Genomic DNA, 19,997 nt, shown 5'->3' on the forward strand with positions numbered 1-19,997 from the left:
GTGGTCGGCCTCCCCAACATCCTGGCAACATTTCCCCTGCACTCTTTGAGTCTTTCCGAGCACCGCAGGCGAAATCAGACATGCTGATGAAAGGGGGATCGGGGAACCAGCTGTGGGATGCACTAGCCACGAATTCGGTAACCTTCGGAGTCTTCTGTTTCCATGACTTCATGTCAGAACCGCTGACAGGCCCCGTCGTGCGGCAGGCAAGCCTTTATTTCCTCAAGTGAGAGAGTCCCCGGCCTAATAAATGGCAATGCCGCTCATAAGTTATAACGCTTGCCAAGACAAGATTGACAGACAGACACAAGCTCGCAAGCTGAAAAATGCATTTACCATTTGAAGCTGCTGGGGAACAAGATTAGAATGGAGGCCTGGCGCTTCACCCAGGCAGGGGCATGCAGACAGAAAGTTACACGCAGACACACACACACAAAGACACACACACACACACACACCAATGCAAACTCTGGGCAATGTGAGGTGTGTGCAGAACTCATCCTGCTGGAAAATCGCCCAAAAGAGAGTCTGTCTGACGGTGCAAAGGTCACTTCTGACAAGCCATGTTGTTCACACTCTATTGATCCAAGACAGCACAGAAGAGGGAAGAAAACATACCGCTTCCAAAGTGCCCGCGTTCGGTCTGCCACACACTTAATAAAATCCGCAGGGCTCCCAGCTTATTACATTCTTCAAACTTTTACTCATTTCATCCCAGTGATTTCATTAAGTGGGACGGCGACATCTTTATTAAAAAAACAATCAAAATTGAAATGTTTCAATAAACCCAATTTTGGTTTTAAGCAGCAAAAGATGATTCGATGCAGACGAAGCAAAAATGAAAGTTAAAAAGTACAATAGCATTAGAGGGTTTGAAAGCTTTGTTCTTTTTTTTCTTTAAAAAACCCACTTTTAAGAATGTCCCCACAGGAAATAAGAGGGGCTTTCTTGGGGAAGGTTGGAGTTTTTATTCATTAACCCCGCAGAAAAAGGAATTTTTAAAAGGGTACACACATCTTAAGGAGCTACTCTTCCTAACTATTTCAGGCATTTGTACATTAAAATCCGGTAGATTTACGAAGAGAAAGTAATTGAGACATGGAACATGGGCAGAAACGAACAATGGTTAGAGCCTAATCTGTGCAAAGAATCAAATTGCTCAATTCCAAATGTATTCAACTAACCGAAATTTCAATCTCTTTCCTTTCTGACTCTTGATTAAAAAAAAAAACCAGATTAACTGATCAAAACATTTTGTATCAAGTTGCAAAAATACCCCTCCATAAGTGGTGGGAACTTGGCTGAACACTACGCAAAAGTTTTGGCTGCCCGCACACAAGGCAGTGTAGATACAACTGGAAGTGCCCCATCTCCCGCTAAACCATCGGCCCCCAACCTGTTGGAGCCTGCGGGTGCCTTTGGAATTCTGACACCGTGCCATGGGTGCAAGCATGGCTACCTCAGAATGGCTGACACAGGAGGCGGAGCCTGACACACAGCAACACTTTTCAATCAAATCACTGAGGGCCAATCACAGGCCCCTCCCACTTGGTGGCACCAAGAAAGACCTCAGCGGCAGCTAGTTTGGGATGCCTGTGCTAAGCCAAGGTTTTTCCACGATAAAATCCAACACACTGCAAGACTGTTTCCTTTCTGCTTGTAATAAGAAACGTTCTGATGAGTACTGAGATATTAGCAACATAGCACCGATAAAAAAGCCATGTTACTCTTGTCATGTATTATAACACATCCAACTGCTAAAAGTAATGACAATTGGAAATCTCCAGAAATCATCAGAGATGTGCATCTTAACTTGTGCCTATACGGTTTGCTTTTCAAGCAACACGTGAAGCTTTTCACCAATGCAAGAAGAATGTGAGCCTGATAGGTGCTTTATCCAACCAGCAGAGGTAACACATGTTCCCACCAGACTGGATAGTACAACCCCAGACTGTGCACAGCATTCCCTCAGTCTTTCCACTGGTACGTATCCTAGAGCAGGGGTAGTCAACCTGTGGTCCTCCAGATGTTCATGGACTACAAGCCCCATGAACCCCTGCCAGCAAACACTGGCAGGGGCTCATGGGAATTGTAGTCCATGGACATCTGGAGGACCACAGGTTGACTACCCCTGTCCTAGAGGACACTGCTCAAGCGTAAGGAGCCTTCCTCCAGATTAAGTAGCTCTTCCCTAGGAGTAAGGCTGCTTTGACTGGAAGGCAGCGTCAAATTTTGTTCAGAGGAAGGTCATGGCAGAGTCTCAGCGGTGTAGAGAAGGCTGATGGATTCAGTACAAGTTTAAAGAGAGCCACCGTTTTTCTGCCATTAGGGTACTTCTCTCAGAGATCGTGTGTTTCCAGGTGCTCATCTCGTGGCCCACTGTGCTACCAGAAATTCTTTGCTGCTATATCGAGATGTAGAACGAGAGACGCTTTCCCGCCATTCCCTTCACTTTCCTGCAGAGTTTTGCAGACTGTCTCCCATCGGTGAGCTACTGTGGAGGCTCGCAGAGTGCAGAAATAGTGAGCTGTTCCATTACTCTATACGGTCCGTCGTGTCCGCTCTTCTGCCTCTCCCTTGCCTTGTCTAGAGTTGCGGAAGACTTCATAGAATCATAGAAGCATAGAGTTGGAAGGGGCCATACAGGCCACCTAGTCCAACCCCCTGCTCAACGCAGGATCAGCCCTAAGCATCCTAAAGCATCCAAGAATAGTCTGTATCCAACCTTTGCTTGAAGACTGCCAGTGAGGGGGAGCTCACCACCTCCTTAGGCAGCCTATTCCACTGCTGAACTATTCTGACTGTGAAAAACTTTTTCCTGATATCTAGCCTATATCGTTATACTTGAAGTTTAAACCCATTACTCCGTGTCCTTTCCTCTGCAGCCAGCAGAAACAGCATCCTGCCCTCCTCCAAGTGACAACCTTTCAAATACTTAAAGAGGACTATCATGTCCCCTCTCAACCTCCTTTTCTCCAGGCTGAACATTCCCAAGTCCCTCAACCTATCTTCATAGGGCTTGGTCCCTTGGCCCCAGATCATCCTCGTCGCTCTCCTCTGTACCCTTTCAATTTTATCGATGTCCTTCTTGAAGTGAGGCCTCCAGAACTGCACACAGTACTCCAGGTGTGGTCTGACCAGTGCCGTATACAGTGGGACTATGACATCTTGTGATTTTGATGTGATGCCTCTGTTGATACAGCCCAAAATGGCATTTGCCTTTTTTATCGCTGCATCACACTGCCTGCTCATGTGAATTCCAAAGGCACCCGCAGGCTCCAAAAGGTTGGGGACCGATGGTTTAGCGGGAGATGGGGCACTTCCAGGGTTGAACTAGATGGCCTGTATGGCCCCTTCCAACTCTATGATTCTATGATTCTGTTAACTTGCTGCAGCTTCAAGCCCAGGAAAAAGAGAGAGGAGGAGGAGGAGGAGGAGGAGGAGGAGGAGGAGGAGGAGAAGAAGAAGAAGAAGAAGAAGAAGAAGAAGAAGAAGAAGAAGAAGAAGAAGAAGAAGAAGAAGGAAGGTCCTATATGAGACAAAAGAAGAAGAAGAAGAAGAAGAAGAGTTGGTTCTTATATGCCGCTTTTCCCTACCCGAAGGAGGCTCAAAGCGGCTTATAGTCGCCTTCCCATTCCTCTCCCCACAACAGACACCCTGTGAGGTGGGTGAGGCTGAGAGAGCCCTGATATCACTGCTTGGTCAGAACAGTTTTATCAGTGCTGTGGCGAGCCCAAGTCACCCAGCTGGTTGCATGTGGGGGAGTGCAGAATCGAACCTGGCATGCCAGATTAGAAGTCCGCACTCCTAACCACTACACCAAACTGGCAAGCAACATCGAACCCATGAGAGGGTGAGGTCACCACCTGCGAAATGCACCTGAGCAGGAGAATTCTCTTAACCGTTTCCCTCCCAGCTCCTCCTGCGACACAGAGTTACAATACCCAACGAGAACATGGCTCTGTCAAAAAGCGGCAGCAAACGAGGGGTTAAGCCGCCTCCCTAATACGATTTGCACTTTATTTTTTTTCCTGGGCTTATTCTTCCTTTGCAAGCCGTAATCAACTTATTGTCACACTCCTGACTGACAGAAACCTTGCCAAACTACTTCAAAAACTGACAGGGTTTCAGCCGCACGCCAAAATCCCAGAAGACGCTTCCACTCATTTTAATATGAAATCCTATCAGAGTCGCGTCGCTAAATTAAAACACACGCGTGCGCACGCACACACACGCACACACAGCTTTAAAGGACAAGGAGCTAAGAAGGAGCCCCTCCACCCCCACCCCCAAATCCTCCCCCACCCGCACAATGATATCATCCAAGTTAGGAAAAAGAGATGATCAAAAAGACTCCGAGATCCAAAGCTCGATTAATGCAAAGCCTGCCTGAAAGCAAGTGCACTATTTGATTAAACTGGCATACATCAAGTACAATTAGAAAGGTTATTTATAACGAAGAAATACATAATTCTGTGTTTTAATGAGGGTGACAATTACAGCCGACAGTTGCTAATGAACACGAATCCATTTGCACCGGGAGTCGGGGGGCTCCTCCTGGAAGGGGTCCGTGTTCCCGGCAGTGGACACTGTCCAACCCGCTGGAGTCAAGGCAGTCATGGCGGCCCTTGAGCTGAGCCAACGGCTCCCGGGGAGGCAGGCGGAGGCCCCTTCCCTGCGCTCTCGACATCCTCGCCCTGCTCGCTCTTGGCCGTTAACTCATAGACGGGAAGCGGCTTCTCCTAGGAGCTGCCCACTCAAGGTTTTGTGGTTGCAGATCTGGCTGTTAGGCGGAAGAAGAAGAGTGGGTTTTTATACCCCGCTTTCCACTGCCCGAAGGACTCTCCCGGCGGATGACAATCCCACAACAGACACCCTGTGAGGGTGGTGGGGCAAAGAGAGCTCTGAGAGGACCGCTCGGTGAGAACAACTCCAAAAGGACAGTGACTAGCCCTAGATGGCTGCGTGTGGAGGAGCGGCAGGGTATCGAACCCGGCTCGCCAGATTAGAAGCCGCCGCTCTTAACCAGGACACCACGCTGGCTCTCTTTGGCTATTTTTTCCAAAGCTGAAAGCCCTGCTTGAAGACCGCCAGTGAGGAGGAGGTCCCCACCTCCTTAGGCAGCCCATCCCACTGCTGAACTAGACTCCTAGAATCCTAGGGTGGGAAGGGTCCAATAAGGCCATCTAGTCCCACCCCCTGCTCAGTGCAGGACCAGCCTCCAGCATCCAGGAGAAGGATCTGTCCAGCCGCTGCTTGAAGACGGCCAGTGAGGGGGAGCTCCCCACCTCCTTAGGCAGCCCCTTCCACTGCTGAACTAGACTCCTAGAATCCTAGAATGGGAAGGAGCCATGCAGGCCATCTAGTCCCACCCCTGCTCAGTGCAGGATCAGCCTCCAGCATCCAGGATGAGGATCTGTCCAGCCGCAGCTTGAAGACCCCCAGTGAGGGGGAGCTCCCCACCTCCTCAGGCAGCCCATTCCACTGCTGAACTAGACTCCTAGAATCCTAGAGTGGGAAGGGGCCATGCAGGCCATCCAGTCCCACCCCCTGCTCAGTGCAGAATCATCGTCTGTCTCTCAGTTAGATCTTACTGACCTGACTCCCTTTCTACCTGGAAGCCAGGGGGAGGGAGAGAGTGTCCCCCCTGCCAACTAGGCCTTGCATACCACCGCAGACCACATGCATTAAAAGCTTCCGCTGCTTCAAGTTGCGGTTGTTCCATTTTGACCACTGAGATGGACACACACCGGATCAGCGACCTTCGACTCCACACTTTGACCATTCTTTCAGCCTCAGGAGACGGAAAGAGAGAGGTTAACGATCCAAGTTATAACATGAATTTTTTTTGTAAAATAAATAACTTAGACATGCTTGATCTTGGCCCAAGGTGTTTATTGTTGGAACAAGAGTATCCAAACGGAAGGGCCCTCCATTCCGCCAGGGAGGCGGAAGCAGATGCAGTCCCGATAATCGGGCTTCTTTCTGGGCTGGGCACTCACGTCTGATGCATGGCCGCATCAGAAGGACCATGCATGACACCGCTCCGCTGTTCTTGCAGGTGGACTGGTCTAGTGTTAGCTTCCAGGGCCTGTTCTAAATTTCAATGGTTAGAGCTTCTCCCTTCTGCCTGGTCACTCTGTCCAGCACCAGGCACAGCAGAGACCGCACACGAGAATAAAGAACGCTCCAGTTGAGAGAGGCCTTTTCTTTGAGGGCAGCAAGATCAGCCTGCTCTTTGTTCTACCCAATTTTATTTTAAAATATATATATTTGCACCCGCTGCATCCGCATTTCGTATCGGGATTTTTGCGGTTTTACGTTTATTGGGTGTATTTATGTGGGACTGTTAATCGCTTTGAGGTATAGGACGAAACAGCACATAAATATGGTAAATAAATAATGTGACTCTTTTTTTTTTTTACACAGCTGTACGGAGATAATAAAAAATGGAGCCGGGGCAGGGGGAGGGGGGAAATTGTCAAAGGAAAAAAAGCAGTGGAAAAATCAAATATTTAAGATGATCTTGGAAAGGGGGGGGAGAGAAGAGAATATCAATCTTCACGCTAAAAACAGGACAGGCGGTGATGGTTTGGAGCAGCTGAGAGGGATTTCGGTTAAGCCTTCAAAGAGAAGGTTGGCACGGAAGGGAAGGAACTGTCAGAGGGGGCTGTCTGCGGAATCTCCTTCCTTGGAGAGCGGAGAGAAATGGTTCACGGTGGACATTTTCAAGAGGAGAACCTTTCAGCCTTACCTTGTCTGCTAAGGAACCTTCAGTGTTAGGAGAGGACCAGAGGGCACACTCTAGAGAAGGGGGTCCCCAACACAATGCCCACTGGCGCTACAGAAAATGGATGAGGCTAGTCAGGGCTTTTGCCCAAATAGGGTTTCTGGGTTGGCCGTTGGAGATTAGACTGGCTGTGAAGAGTTTGCTTTGGAATCAGCTGCTATGACTGCAGAAAGATCTCGGCTGTGTGACTGAAGGTGAGCTACAGCAGCCATTTTGTGGCTGGCTCCGCCTCGTGCGGCAGCCATTTTGCAGATGCACCACCCTTGTCAAAATTGGCTGGAGGGTTCTCAGCCTCCAGGTGGGGGCTTGTAGTTCTCCCAGAATTAAAACTGCTTTTCTGACTAGAGATAAGTTCTCTGGAAGAAAATGGCAGCTTTGAAGGATGGCTTCAATGCCACCATATCCCTTCTGAGCTTACATCCTTCCCCCAAACTCCATCCTCTCCAGTTCCCCCCCCCCCCATAGCTTTCTCTTGATGACCACCAATGTTCCCCAGAAGGGTATAGGTAAGAAGGCCACTCCCATGAACAAAAGAGCTGGCATGCAAAGAGGAACAAAAAGTGTGATCACGCTCTTGGATGACCCAAATGGGAGCTGGGGCCTTTTTTGTTGTTGCTGCAGTGAACACACACACACACACACAGAGAGAGAGAGAGAGAGAGAGAGAGAGGTAATGAGGAAGCATCGAGTTGGAAGGGACCATGAGGGTCATCCAGCCCAACCCCTGGGACAATGAAGGAAATAGAAGCCCCCAGTGATTCCCCTGTTCTATGCCCAGAAGAAGACAAAAAAACCCTCCCAGATCCCTGGGCCAATCTGGCCTGGAGGAAAATTCCTTTCTGACCCCAAAGTGGCGATTGGCATTACCCTGGGCAGATACGAAAGGGCCACGAGAGCCTGGCTCTTCCCCTTACCAACCTCCCTCTCACCACCTGCCTGAATTCACTGACTCTCTGCTGCCCAGTGGCCATCTAGCTTCTGCTTCAAAACGTCCAAAGGAGGAGAGAGAGCCCACCACTTCCTGAGGAAGCCTGTTCCACTAAGGAACTGCCCTGACTGTCAGGAAGTTCTACCTGACGTTCAGCAGGAAAATCCTTGAGTTTAATTCAAATCCGTCGTTTCCGGTCTGACCTCCGGGGAAACAGAGCTGAGAAACCCAAGTCTAAAAACTGTAAGCAAACAGGTATTAGTACGAGCCCTGCCTGTGATGCTTTACACTTTACATTTGCCAATGCTGGCAGGGGCTCATGGGAATTGTAGTCCATGGACATCTGGAGGGCCACAGTTTGACCACCCCTGCCCAAAAGCTTGGATTTCCTCACTAAAGGAACGCTGGTCGCAGGCACTGCAGGAAGTCACGGCAGAGAAGGAATCTGACATCTTTCCGGCTAGCACAAGTCCCGCCATGTCCCCTTTGCAAAGTGCCGTAAATTTTTCCACTTGTTCCGCAAGTGTGCGATGGACGGCTCAGCCCTGCCCGCAGAGGTTGTCGGCAAACAAACAAGAAAAAGAGAAAAAAATCTAGGATAAGCGGTATTAATGTCCAATGGTCAGTATTATTGAACCTCCAAAGCAATAAACTACGAGTCGATAAATATTACATTTGCAACATAGTTAACATTCTCTGACTGTCTCTGGCACTTATTACACATTGTAACCGCAAGTCTACAATACATTATTCATATTTGGGGTGTCACGGAGTGATGGATTGCTGTAAGAGAGGCTGTCCTTTAAATAAATCAACAAATAAAAATGCAAATGTTAACATTTTCAGCCACAACTTTTCCCCATCTTGAATGGGGGGAATGAAAATTTCACATTATATCGACAGCAAGCAGAGAGAACAATTAACAACCTACACAGTGAATAAGAGAGATTAATTTGCCAGTGTCTGCTTTTATCACTCGTGTGCGGAACTATATTGGACTTTCCACGATGCTGGTTCTCCTCGGGGGAAAGAAAAAAGGGGGGGGGACCACTGGCCCTTCCGTATTCGGTACCTTATTCCCTCATCTCCCCCCAACCGGCCCCCTGGAAATCTTTTCTTCTTAAAATGTTTAGAAATAAGATCATCTTTTTTTTTTCTTTTCAAGTTCCATCCAGCTGGTGTAAAGAAAGGGTTTCCTTCAGAAGTTTTCCCTGAACAGAAACCAGGGATATGTGTTTTTGAAAAGCAGGAGAATCCTGTTCGGTTATCTGAGATGCTGTAATCTTAAAAGCAGTTGCCGTTCTCCGCGGAGCTAATTCATATTTTTATTTACTACAAAGCATTTAGTTCAAAGGATCCAGCAGGATAATATGGCACCACGGACTCTTCAATACACAGCTCTGGGCATTGCATTTTACATCAAATATTAATTTGTTTAAAAGTCCCCAAATGCACATCTACCTGATCGGAGATGCGCTGGGCAAATCAGGCAATTTTTCTTAACAGCCCCAAAACACAAATTTGCACAATGTAATTTGTTTTTCTAAAAACTCCAAAGGATACTGCCGTCGTGGCTGTTTGCAATGATGGCGTGTCTGAGTTATGACTTAATATGTGCGCTACAGGAATGTGAAGCTGCTTTCGTTCCAATGCGCGCAAGTTAACCGCATAAAGGAAAACTTTCTGGCATGGAAAAAGGGAGAAGTGGCAGAATAACCATGCCGAACCCATCCCTCGTTCGGTCGGGTGTCCCGTTCATCTGGTGGGAGGGGAATGTAAAAGAGGGAGAAGGGTGTCTTGTCTCTTCTTCCCCCAAATCAGGGCGAACGGGAAACACCGCTGTACATTCCCGATTTAAAAAGCTCTGGAGACCGGGGCCCTGATTTCCTCTCTTTCTTCCTCCAATTTTATCTTCACAACAGCCCTGAGATGTAGGCTAGGACAGAGTTCACAGAACCACAGAATCATAGAGTTGAAAGGGGCCATACAGGCCATCTAGTCCAACCCCCTGCTCAACGCAGGATCAGCCTCAAGCATCCTAAAGCCATCCACAGGATCATAGAATCATAGAATCATAGAGTTGGAAGGGGCCATACAGGCCATCTAGTCCAACCCCCTGCTCAACGCAGGATCAGCCCAAAGCATCCTAAAGCATCCTAAAGTTTCCCAAACCACCTTTGGGTCTAAACCAGAGGTCGTCAAACTGCGGCCCTCCAGATGTCCATGGACTACAAATGCTGGCAGGGGCTCATGGGATGCTGAAACCCAAGTCTCCTTAGTCCGGCATTCAAACCACCCACCCCATTAGGATTAGGGTATGCCATTTTCAGTTTATTCCCATAGCCCTGCAACAGGGGTGGCCAAATGGTGGCTCTCCAGAGGTCCATGGCCTACCATTCCCATGGACTACAATGGGCCCCTGGCTGGCAGCGGCTCCTGGGAATTGTAGTCCTTTGACCTCTGAAGAGCCGCTGTTTGGCCACCCTGAACTAGAGCATATATCTCTGGGTCCCGTTCAACGTGCTGGGGTAAACCCATCTATCTCCCCCTCTCTTTCAATCAGGCATCTCCATTGTGGTCCCTGTAGGAGTCAAGGTGTCCACTGACCCCTTTCCTGGCGTCTACCAAGTGTTTTCAGAAAATGGGTGAGGTCTGGTGGGACTCTTAGTTTTACTCTTTCACTCATTTCTCCTTCCCGGTATGTAACTATGAATGACCCCTCTTCTTCCCTGCACGAGGGCTCTCTGTGTGTGTCTACTTCCTGGTTTATGGTTCCACTTCCTGTGGTAGCCATTTTGTGGGGGCTTTGCCTCTTTGCAGCAGCCATTTTGTGATCAACACCACTGCCCTGGTTCATCATCCCAAAAACTCAGCGCTGCGTGGTGGTTAAGAGCAGCAGCTTCCTATCCAGAGATCCAGGTTCGATTCTGTTCTCACCTTCCACATGAAGCCTGCTGGGTGACCTTGGGACAGTCCCAGTCCTCTCTGAATTCTCGCTGTTCCACCTGCCTCACAAGGTGTCTTGTTGTGGGGAGAGCCAGTGTGCTGCGGTGGTTAAGAGTGGCGAGCTCTAATCTGGAGAGCCGGGTTCAATTCCCCACTCCTCCTCTAAGTGAAGCCTGCTGGGTGAGTTTGGGCCGGTCACAGTTCTCTCAGACCTCTCTCAGCCCCACGTGCCCCTCAAGGAGAGCGGAAGGGAAGGCGATTGTCAGTCACTTTGGGTAGAGAGAAAAGTGGCTACTCAAAAAGAACTTCTTCTTCTTCTTCTTCTTTGTCCTCTTCCTCCTCCTCTTCTTCTTCCTCTTCCTCCTCCTCCTCCTCCTCCTCTTCTTCTTCTTCCTCCTCCTTCTCTTCTTCTTCTTCTCCTCCTCCTTCTTCTTCTTCCTCCTCCTCTTCTTTTTCTTCTTCTTCTTCCTCCTCCTCCTCCTCTTCTTCTTCTTCCTCCTCCTCCTCCTCCTCCTCTTCTTCTTCTTCTTCTTCTTCCTCTTCTTCGATGCCCACAATGCTGTTGGGAATGGCTCACAGGATCGGTTCCTCCTCTGAGCACTGCTGCAGGGAGGGCCCTGCCTTTTGGGGGGACCTCTAAATTGGGCCACTGGCTGCTCTGGCCCAGGGCTGGGTTGTTTAGAAGCTGCTGCCACCACCTGCCCAATTGTCAGTTGCTGAATTGCTGGGGTGTGTAACTGAGACTAGGTTTTTACCATGGGTCAAAGCCTCCTCTTGGCCATGTATATTTTCACTAATATGCTGGTGGGTTTTGAGAATGTGGACCGTCTTACACAAACTGCGGGGAGCTCCCTTGAGGCGCAAACTGGTATGGAAATCACGACATGGAATAAACCAGCCACACGTGGCACCACCACCACATCCCGGACTGTGAGGATGTCCCCGGTCAGCGCTTGGCTTGCTTAGTGCTAGACGCTGTCAAGAAACGGCCGTCTCTGTTGCCCTCCTCTGGACACGCTCCAGTTTGCCTACATCCCTCTTCAACTGGGGTGCCCAAAACTGAACACAGTACTCCAAGTGAGGCCGAACCAGAGCAGAGTAAAGCGGTACCATCACCTCCCGTGATTCTGTAGAAAGCACCTTCATATGTCTTTTTGGTCCTGGCCCCCACCTGGTGGAAGGAGCTCCCTGAGGAGATCAGAGCCCTGCCTGAACTTCCATAGTCCTGCAGAGCCTGCAAAAAGGAGCTCCTCCACCAGACATTTGCTTGAGGCCGACTGACTGAGAACATCTGCTGTCCCCCCCCCCAGATGCCCTTCCCCAGCGTTGCTGTTATTTATGTTGTGTTATAAATTGTTACTTGGCTGCTGTGATGTTGTATTGAAACTTGTATGTTATAGATTATTATCGTGTTCCATGTGAGATTACATAATGTTCCATGTAAACCGGCCAGAGCGGTAAAAAATGGGCGGTATAAAAATCCAAACAAACAAATAAACAAACAAATAAAATAAAATGTCCCTATTGCTGGACTGCACAGGGCCATTAACTTTGCTTTGCCCCTCCTGAAAAATACCCTCTCCCAGGACAAACATGGAGCCCCGCAAAATAATCTTTCCCACTATAGCCGCTTCCGCTAGCGAACGGAGCTCCCCTCGGCTCCGAGTTTAAATAGCCAGAAGTAATTACACATCCTGCAAACTCAATCGGTTTCTTCTCCCCCCCCCCCCGTCTTTTTTCTCTCTGTTAAGGCTCAGATTTTGTTCAGCAACTTTCCCTCCCAAGCCAAGCAAACCATTAGGGTTCAACCGTTAACGGTGGGTTATAACAAACATGCTGACGGATCTTTAACTTTAGTGGCACCACCAGCAGCTATAATTCTCCATATTGATTAATTTAGTTAGTTAAACCTGCAATCTAAGCTTATAACCCGTTCGGTGATAAATTGAGAGTGACCTGCTGCCCAAGCAGGTTTCCCTGATGAAGGATAGGGCTGGGTTTAGGGCTCCCACAGAAATACTTGTCCATTTACCATTTTCAATTAGAGAAGCCCATGAGTAAGGGAAAGCCAAGCGTGGCTGTTTAACCTGGTCAATTACCCTCACCCACTGCACCAAAGGGGGGGGGGAGGAGAGAAAAGGAAGGAAGGAAGGAAGGAAGGAAGGAAGGAAGGAGGAAAGAAAGAAAGAAAGAAAGAAGAAAGAAAGAAAGAAAGAAAGAAAGAAAGAAAGAAAGAAAGAAAGAAAGAAAGAAAGAAAGAGGGAGGAAAGGAAAGGAAAGGAAGGAAGGAAGGAAGGAAGGAAGGAAGGAAGGAAGGAAGAAAGAAAGAAAGAAAGAAAGAAAGAAAGAAAGAAAGAAAGAAAGAAAGAAAGAAAGAAAGAAAGAAAGGAAAGGAAAGGAAAGAAAGAAAGAAAGAAAGAAAGAAAGAAAGAAAGAAAGAAAAAAAAAGGAAGAAAGAAAGAAAGAAAGAAAGAAAGAAAGAAAGAAAGAAAGAAAGAAAGAAAGAAAGAAAGAAAGAAAGAAGGAAGGAAGGAAGGAAGGAAGGAAGGAAGGAAGGAGGTTTCATAGCAGTGTCTCCCCCTCTCCCTCCCTCTTTCCAAGGGGGACACAGTGCCTGTGTCAGCAGTGCTGTACTCCCTTGTGGGTGAGGCTGGGCAGAAGTTAACCCAAGCAAATCCAATGTGCACGAAATCACATGAAGCTGCCTTCTACTGAGTCCATCCAAATCAGCAAGTGGCCCTCCAGGGTCTCGGGCAGAAGATAACCCTTCACATCACCTACTCCTGGTCCTTTAACTGGAGTTGCCGGCGACTGAACCTGGGACCTTCTGCATGCTGAGCAGATGCTCTGCCGCTGTGTCATGGCCCCTCACATGAAGCTGCCTTCTACTGACTCTGGCCCTCAGTTCATCAGGGTCAATATTGTCTTCACAGACCGGCAGCCGCTCTGCAGGGTCTCGGGCGGGGGCCTTCCACACCCCCTGCTGCCCGGTCCTTTTAACTGGAGATGTCAGGGATTGAACCGCTGGCCTTCTGCATGCCAAGCAGATGCCCCGTGATTGAGCCACAGCCCCTCGGTCCCCAGGAAGGGACATTATACCGATGAAGAAAGACCCAGACTCCCCTCTTGTCTGTGTCCGTAAACTGGGCCTTGAAGCTGGTTTGCCACTGCAGCTGGTGCTTGTGCAGACTCAAGGGTGAGTTGTGATTCAGACCGGCCAGAAGAAAAAGGACGGAGCCCCAGAGCGGAGGAAGGAGGAGCGTATGCTCCTCGGACTGGCTATAGATGTGCAAAAACACACTTTACAAGGGAAGGGGGGCAGCATCTGTGTTGGAGCGAGGGGTCCGGGCCCCCGTTCTGGGCTTGAGACGCCCCCTCTCCTGCTCTCCGTGCCCCCCCCGCTTTAAGCCGCTCATTTGATGTGTAAAGCTACACTTTGTCTTCGAGCCAAGCGGGGATTTGTCTGTAATAAATTCTCAGCACCGAGAAGACCAAAGCAAAGGCACTGGCGGTTATTAACCTTATTAGCCCAGAAGAAAAACAACCTTGTTTTATTCTTCTCTGCCTCTTTACAAGAGTAATACCGCCGTTGTTTGAGGTTTCCGAAGGTGACATGTCAGAACTGCTGACTTAATGTGATTTTGAGTCTTCCCCCCCCCCTTTATTTTTTGCTATTAAACAGCAAAACAAACATTCATGGGGGGGGAGAAAGTTTTTGTTGTTTTTTAAAGGAGAACGGACTGGATGAAACGCGGCACGGTTAGCTCGGGAAGAGGATGGCGATACGGACAGGGTTTGAAAGCTTCAAGTGGATTTCGGAGGCCGGGAATGAAAAAGAAGAAAAAGGGGGGGAAGTAAGGAGGATGAACGCCGTCCCTTTAAATTATTTACAGAAGTATTAAATGTGTCAAGGCTTATAACTTAAAAATACTTCCCCCGCTCAGAATCTAAGTAAAAATTAGAGTGTTACAACTTGGCGTATTCCCACATTTCTTTGTCTAACAAGCAATTTAAGGCTTACTCTAAATGTCAGGAGATACGGCAGGTCTAAATTTATATTAGCCAGCCTGAGCACAGCATGAACTACCAGAGAAATTCAGTCGCTTCAGTCCCCCCCCTCCCCTCCCCGGTCTGGGCGCCTTTGACGGCTGCGTCTGTGGAATCTTCCACCGGAGACCGCCAGCCATCTTACCCTGAGGTGTCACGCCGGATTGGGGACGTGGCCGCGGTTACAAGCTCTTTTCTGCCGCCTGTCAGTCCAGGAGACGTCGCCGCGTCTTTCCGGGAGCCCGAAGTTGTCCCTGCGGAAAGAGAAGAAAAGCAATCGAGATGGGTAGGAGATGCTGGGAAAGTTTTGGACAGCCTCTCTCTCCTTTCCTGGCATTATTTCAGAATGCGAAGGCCCAAATGGCACGGCGCTCTTCGGGGAACCTTATATATGGTGAATCAGCAGCCGAAGGAGTCGTTCCCGTTGACAGCTACGGAGCGTAATATATTTTTGCGTGGCTGCCTGGAGTCATAATTGCATAATACACCACCCACAATAGGCCAGGCGTCGCTAGCCTGGTTTCGGGACTTGACAAGCTTCCGTTCCCCGGTGACCTCGTGGCCAATCCTCGCAAACGTTGCCCCCGAATTTCCAACGCTCTCGGGGAACCGACACAGAACCCCCCCGCACTACATCAAACATTTGAGGATTTGAAATTCTCAGAAGCGCATGCATGAACTGCCGACGTCTTGTTTCCGTCCTGCTGGAAACTCACTTCTTTTTGCGATGGGGCCGTTTCAGAGAAAGGGGGATTTCCGATATTGAAAGCGGGGGCTGGAACCGACCCGCTGGAAAACAACCGGGGGAGAGCAGGCTGGGGAATCCAATCCGCCTCTTGTGATGGCCGTAATCCATTCTAATCAAGGCTGGACTCTTCCTGGGAGCTTAATGATTAAGTGGAGGCTACTGTGGTCACCTTCTGAGACAACGGGGGGTCCCTGGAAAAGACTATCATGCTAGGGCAGTTGAAGGGGGAGACCCAACTTAACCAAGAGGGTGACCCAACTTGAGGTCATGGAAGCCACATCCCTCAGGTTGCAAGACCCGAGCAAGGCTGTTAAGAATAGGCCGCTTGGGAGGTCATTAATTCATAGAGTCATTATAAGTTGGAAGCATCTTGGTGGCACATAACCCGTAAACACATCGCTGTTGAATTATTGTATGGCGTGTGTCGTGTAGGCTGGAGACACCCAGAGGTGGTCTGCCATTCTCTGCTTCCACGTCATGATGACCCCTGGTGTTCCCTGGAAGAACTACAACCCAAATGCTTGGAGGTCTGCCATCCAAATACTAGCCGAGGTCAGCTGCTGAGATCTGACGGGATTGGGCTGGCCGGAGTCATCTCGGTTCGGGAACTCTCAGGAACTCTACGCAATATTGCATCCAATTGTAACTTGTAGCTGCAGATGTTTAAAGTGAGAAATTCAAGCGAGGGTTATTTATTTAGCGCATGGCGTGTCTAGTGCAGACAGGATGTCTCAGGATTGGCTGGCAGTCAGGCAAGGGATGGATGGGGTTGGCCATTGCCTGCCTCCGTGTCATGACCCCTGGTGTTCCTTGGAGGAGCTGCCACCCCAATCCCTGGAGGTCTCTCATCCGAATACTGGCCAGAGTTGGCCCTGCTTAATTTTCTGAGTTCTGTTGAGATCAGGTTTGCCTGGGTTATCCAGGTCAAGATGCCTACCTACACAACAAACACTTATCCAAGCTCTCTTTGCACAAAAGCTGAAGAAAACCCATGAAGTAGTGTGTGTCAGAAAAAGCTTTGTCACACACGTGGGCATGTACAATGTGGGTTGGTTCTTATATGCCGCTTTTCCCTACCCGAAGTAGGCTCAAAGGGGCTTACAGTCGCCTTCCCTTTCCTCTCTGAAGGAAGCTGAGGTTTATCTAAGCGGCTTCCAGGCGGAAAACGACAGCGCCTCTCATTTCCCTTCCGCTGATTATATTTTATAGATCACGAAAACAATCCCACCGCACACCGCAATGCTGGAAATGAGCACTCGCATGTGCCAGCGTATTGGACCGCAGCTTTGTCATTTGGAATTGATTGCCCATTAAGAGGGGGGAAGGAAAACATGGCATGACAGCGGGCTTTGGGTTGATTCGACCCAAATGGGCTCCCTTTCTGAATCAGCCCCTTTTCCTCACGTGCCCAGAGAGACTGGGATGTGTCCGGTTTTTATTTTAAAATAAAATAAAATTTTAAAATAAAATCCCACTCAGGATGCTGTGGGCAGTCGTGCTGAGAACCACCTGTGCTCGTGCCTTCTCAGGTGTGGCCCCCACCTTACAGAACGGCCTCCTGGAGGACCCCAGGAAGACTTCCTCTCCTGACTCTCTGCAAACAGTGCAAAACTAAAGTCATTCAAGAGGGTTTCTTGCAAAGGTAAATCAGGTTGCGCTGTAAGGGAGTGGTCAGACCTGGCTTTCTCAACTAGAGCTTTGTGAGACCCTGGGGTTTCCTGATGGCCCTGGAAGGGTTTCCCGAATGGGTGGGAATTAATATTTTATATATTTCTAAAATACTGTTACACATAACGAGTGATGTTAATTTAATAAAGATAAGTGTAAAGTTCTGCATCTGGGTCAGAAAAATGAAAAGCATGCCCACTGGATGGGGGATACGCTTCTAGGTAGCACTGTGTGTGAACGAGACCTTGGGGTACTTGTGGATTGTAAACTAAACATGAGCAGGCAGTGTGATGCGGCGGTAAAAAGGGCGAATGCCATTTTGGGCTGTATCAACAGGGGCATCACATCAAAATCACAAGATGTCATAGTCCCATTGTATACGGCACTGGTCAGACAACACCTGGAGTACTGTGTGCAGTTCTGGAGGCCTCACTTCAAGAAGGATGTAGATAAAATTGAAAGGGTACAGAGGAGAGCGACGAGGATGATCTGGGGCCAAGGGACCAAGCCCTATGAAGATAGGTTGAGGGACTTGGGAATGTTCAGCCTGGAGAAAAGGAGGTTGAGAGGGGACATGATAGCCCTCTTTAAGTATTTGAAAGGTTGTCATTTGGAGGAAGGCAGATGGGTGGGAAGGGTCCCAGGTGGACGTGTACACTGCTATGCTTCGCAATCATGTTCCGCACAACTGTGCCATTTTTGGGGTATCTCAAAGCATTAAGAACATTTCCGGGGTTTCTCAACGGTAAAAAGATTGAGAAAGGCTCGGTCAGACAGTGGCATTGCAAAAGGACAGGTACTGTGGATTATGCTACTGTATCGCTGCTTATCGCTAAAGGTATACCCCGTACTAGGCTGTTTCCATTGAGAGCCAGCTTGGTGTCGTGGTTAGGAGTGCAGACTTCTAATTTGGCAAGCCGGGTGTCATTCCGCACTCCTTCACTTGCAGCCAGCTGGGTGACCTTGGGCTCGCCATGGCACTGCTAAAGTTGTTCTGATCGAGCAGGAATATCAGGGGTCTCTCAGCCTCACCCACCTCACAGGGTATCTATTGTGGGGAGAGGAAGGGAAGGCGATTGGAAGCCGCTTTGAGACTCGGTAGAGAAAAGCGGCATATAAGAATCAACTACTACTACTACTACTACTACTACTACTACTACTACTACTACTACTTCTTCTCCTCCTCCTTCTCCTCCTTCTTCATCAGGGCTCTTCCCCTGCCACAAATTTTGTTAGTCTTAAAGGTGCTCCTGGACTCTGGCTCTTTTCTACTGAAGAAGGAAGCAGTGATTCACAAAAGCTTATCCCCTGCCATGAATCTTGTTAGTTTTGAAGGTGCTCCTGGACTTCGGCTCTTTCCTACTGTCAAAAACACCTGGCCAGCCACTGCAGACAACAGGATGCTTAACTAGCTGGGTCCCAAGGTCACTGTTGGCCTAGGGTGCAAAAACCAGTGGGTTCATGACAATCCGGGGACAAATCCCACAAACTGCAAAATGAATGGGGTTCGTGTAGCTGCCGTATCTTCCGGATCCCGGCCGGCATCTCTTAGTGGCCAGCCCCCTCCCCATGGAAGGAGGGAAGGCAGCCCACAAATTACTACAAATCACTTTTTCGGCTGCCAAGTCAGCGTTTATCAGCCCGTAATCTCCCCTCTCCCTAAACTGCTACGAAATGGATGAAGGGAAAGGAGGCGGGGAGATTCCCAGGACCAAGGGGAGGGTCGACCCTTTTCTTCCAGGGCATTTGATTCTTGGGGAATCCCACAGAGAAATCCTGAAAACAATTCACTGGGATAGGGAAGAAGAGGGATATCGATTGCATTATTTGGCATTTATAGAAAGGGAGGCCGAGGAATGGGGCGGGAGAGGAAATAAAGGTGTTTTTTTTTTATAAATAAAAAAAGAGGAGGGGGGAAAGAGAGGAGGAGGCGGGGGAAAGAAAACCATCAGTGAAAATTGCCCCTGAAAACTTCGCAGAATTGTAACGGCTTTCTCTCGCTTAAATTGATTGGGGTAGCGACGTTATGAGATGGCGATTAGAATTCAACGGGCGCCACCAAAAGAGCTGAAATGTCAGCAGACTCTACAGCAAAAAGTAATGGCTCCTGAACCCCTGTTAGTCAAAAATGATTTTGTTTCAAATTAGAAATTGATTTCTTTTGGACACGAGCCCTTTTGCCGGCTTCCAACTTTTGTAGCTGGGCCTTGGAAGAGATTAACCTCACCCTCCGCTCGGGTCTCCCCCCTCTGATGAGACCCTTTCAAAAGTTTCTGGGCCGCAGAACCTTTTTTTCTTTCCTTCTTTCTTTTTTTAATGTGGCCACGGTCTTAACCAATAAAGCAGGTTGTTTGTTCCTTGGAGAGCTTGCCTTTCTTTTTCTCTGGTTTTTTTTTTTTCTTTTCCTGCTGACACAAATCACAAAACTCGTTGACAAGTTTAAAAGGAAAGAAAAGGAAAGAGAACAGGGGCGGGGGGGGGGGCGGAGGTGGGAAGCACAGAACCACGCTGTGGCCTCTTCCGAGAAAGACCACGTTGCTCTGCTGGAGGGAGGGCAGAAAAGACGTCAGCGATCGAGGCGTTTTCGGGGCTGGAGAAAATGAAAATTTGGGGGGGGGGAGGAAAAAGGGGGGGGCTTGCATCAGAAAATCCCCACTTTTATGCTCCAGTCTCCTTTGGCTGGAATACTGGAATAACAGGTGGCAGTGAACCAATTAGCTTCATTCTGCCGAGTCAGGGAATCAGAGTCAATATTGTCTGCCTTTATAACTAGGGATGCCAGGACTTGAACCCAGGACTCTTTGCATGCTAAGCAGATGCTCTACCACTGAGCCACACATGGACATACATGAGCCTGCCTGATACTGAAT

General features: G+C 48.9%; 1 protein-coding gene across 4 annotated transcripts in view; it reads right to left on the reverse strand.

The window, feature by feature from the left end:
- LOC143841984 (protein hinderin-like) overlaps positions 1-19,997 on the reverse strand; it is a 224,760-nt gene that overhangs the window by 15,993 nt on the left and 188,770 nt on the right. For 3 of the 4 annotated variants that reach the window (XM_077346539.1, XM_077346540.1, XM_077346541.1), the window contains one exon: positions 14,857-14,965. In XM_077346539.1, the coding sequence (XP_077202654.1) occupies positions 14,857-14,965 (109 nt within the window). Of the gene's footprint in view, positions 1-7,863; positions 8,264-14,856; positions 14,966-19,997 lie in introns of all 4 variants that reach the window. The other variant, XR_013232958.1, reaches the window with a different exon arrangement.

This window comes from Paroedura picta, chromosome 7 (assembly GCF_049243985.1).
Source record: "Paroedura picta isolate Pp20150507F chromosome 7, Ppicta_v3.0, whole genome shotgun sequence".
In the NCBI taxonomy this organism is placed as follows: Eukaryota; Metazoa; Chordata; class Lepidosauria; order Squamata; family Gekkonidae; genus Paroedura; species Paroedura picta.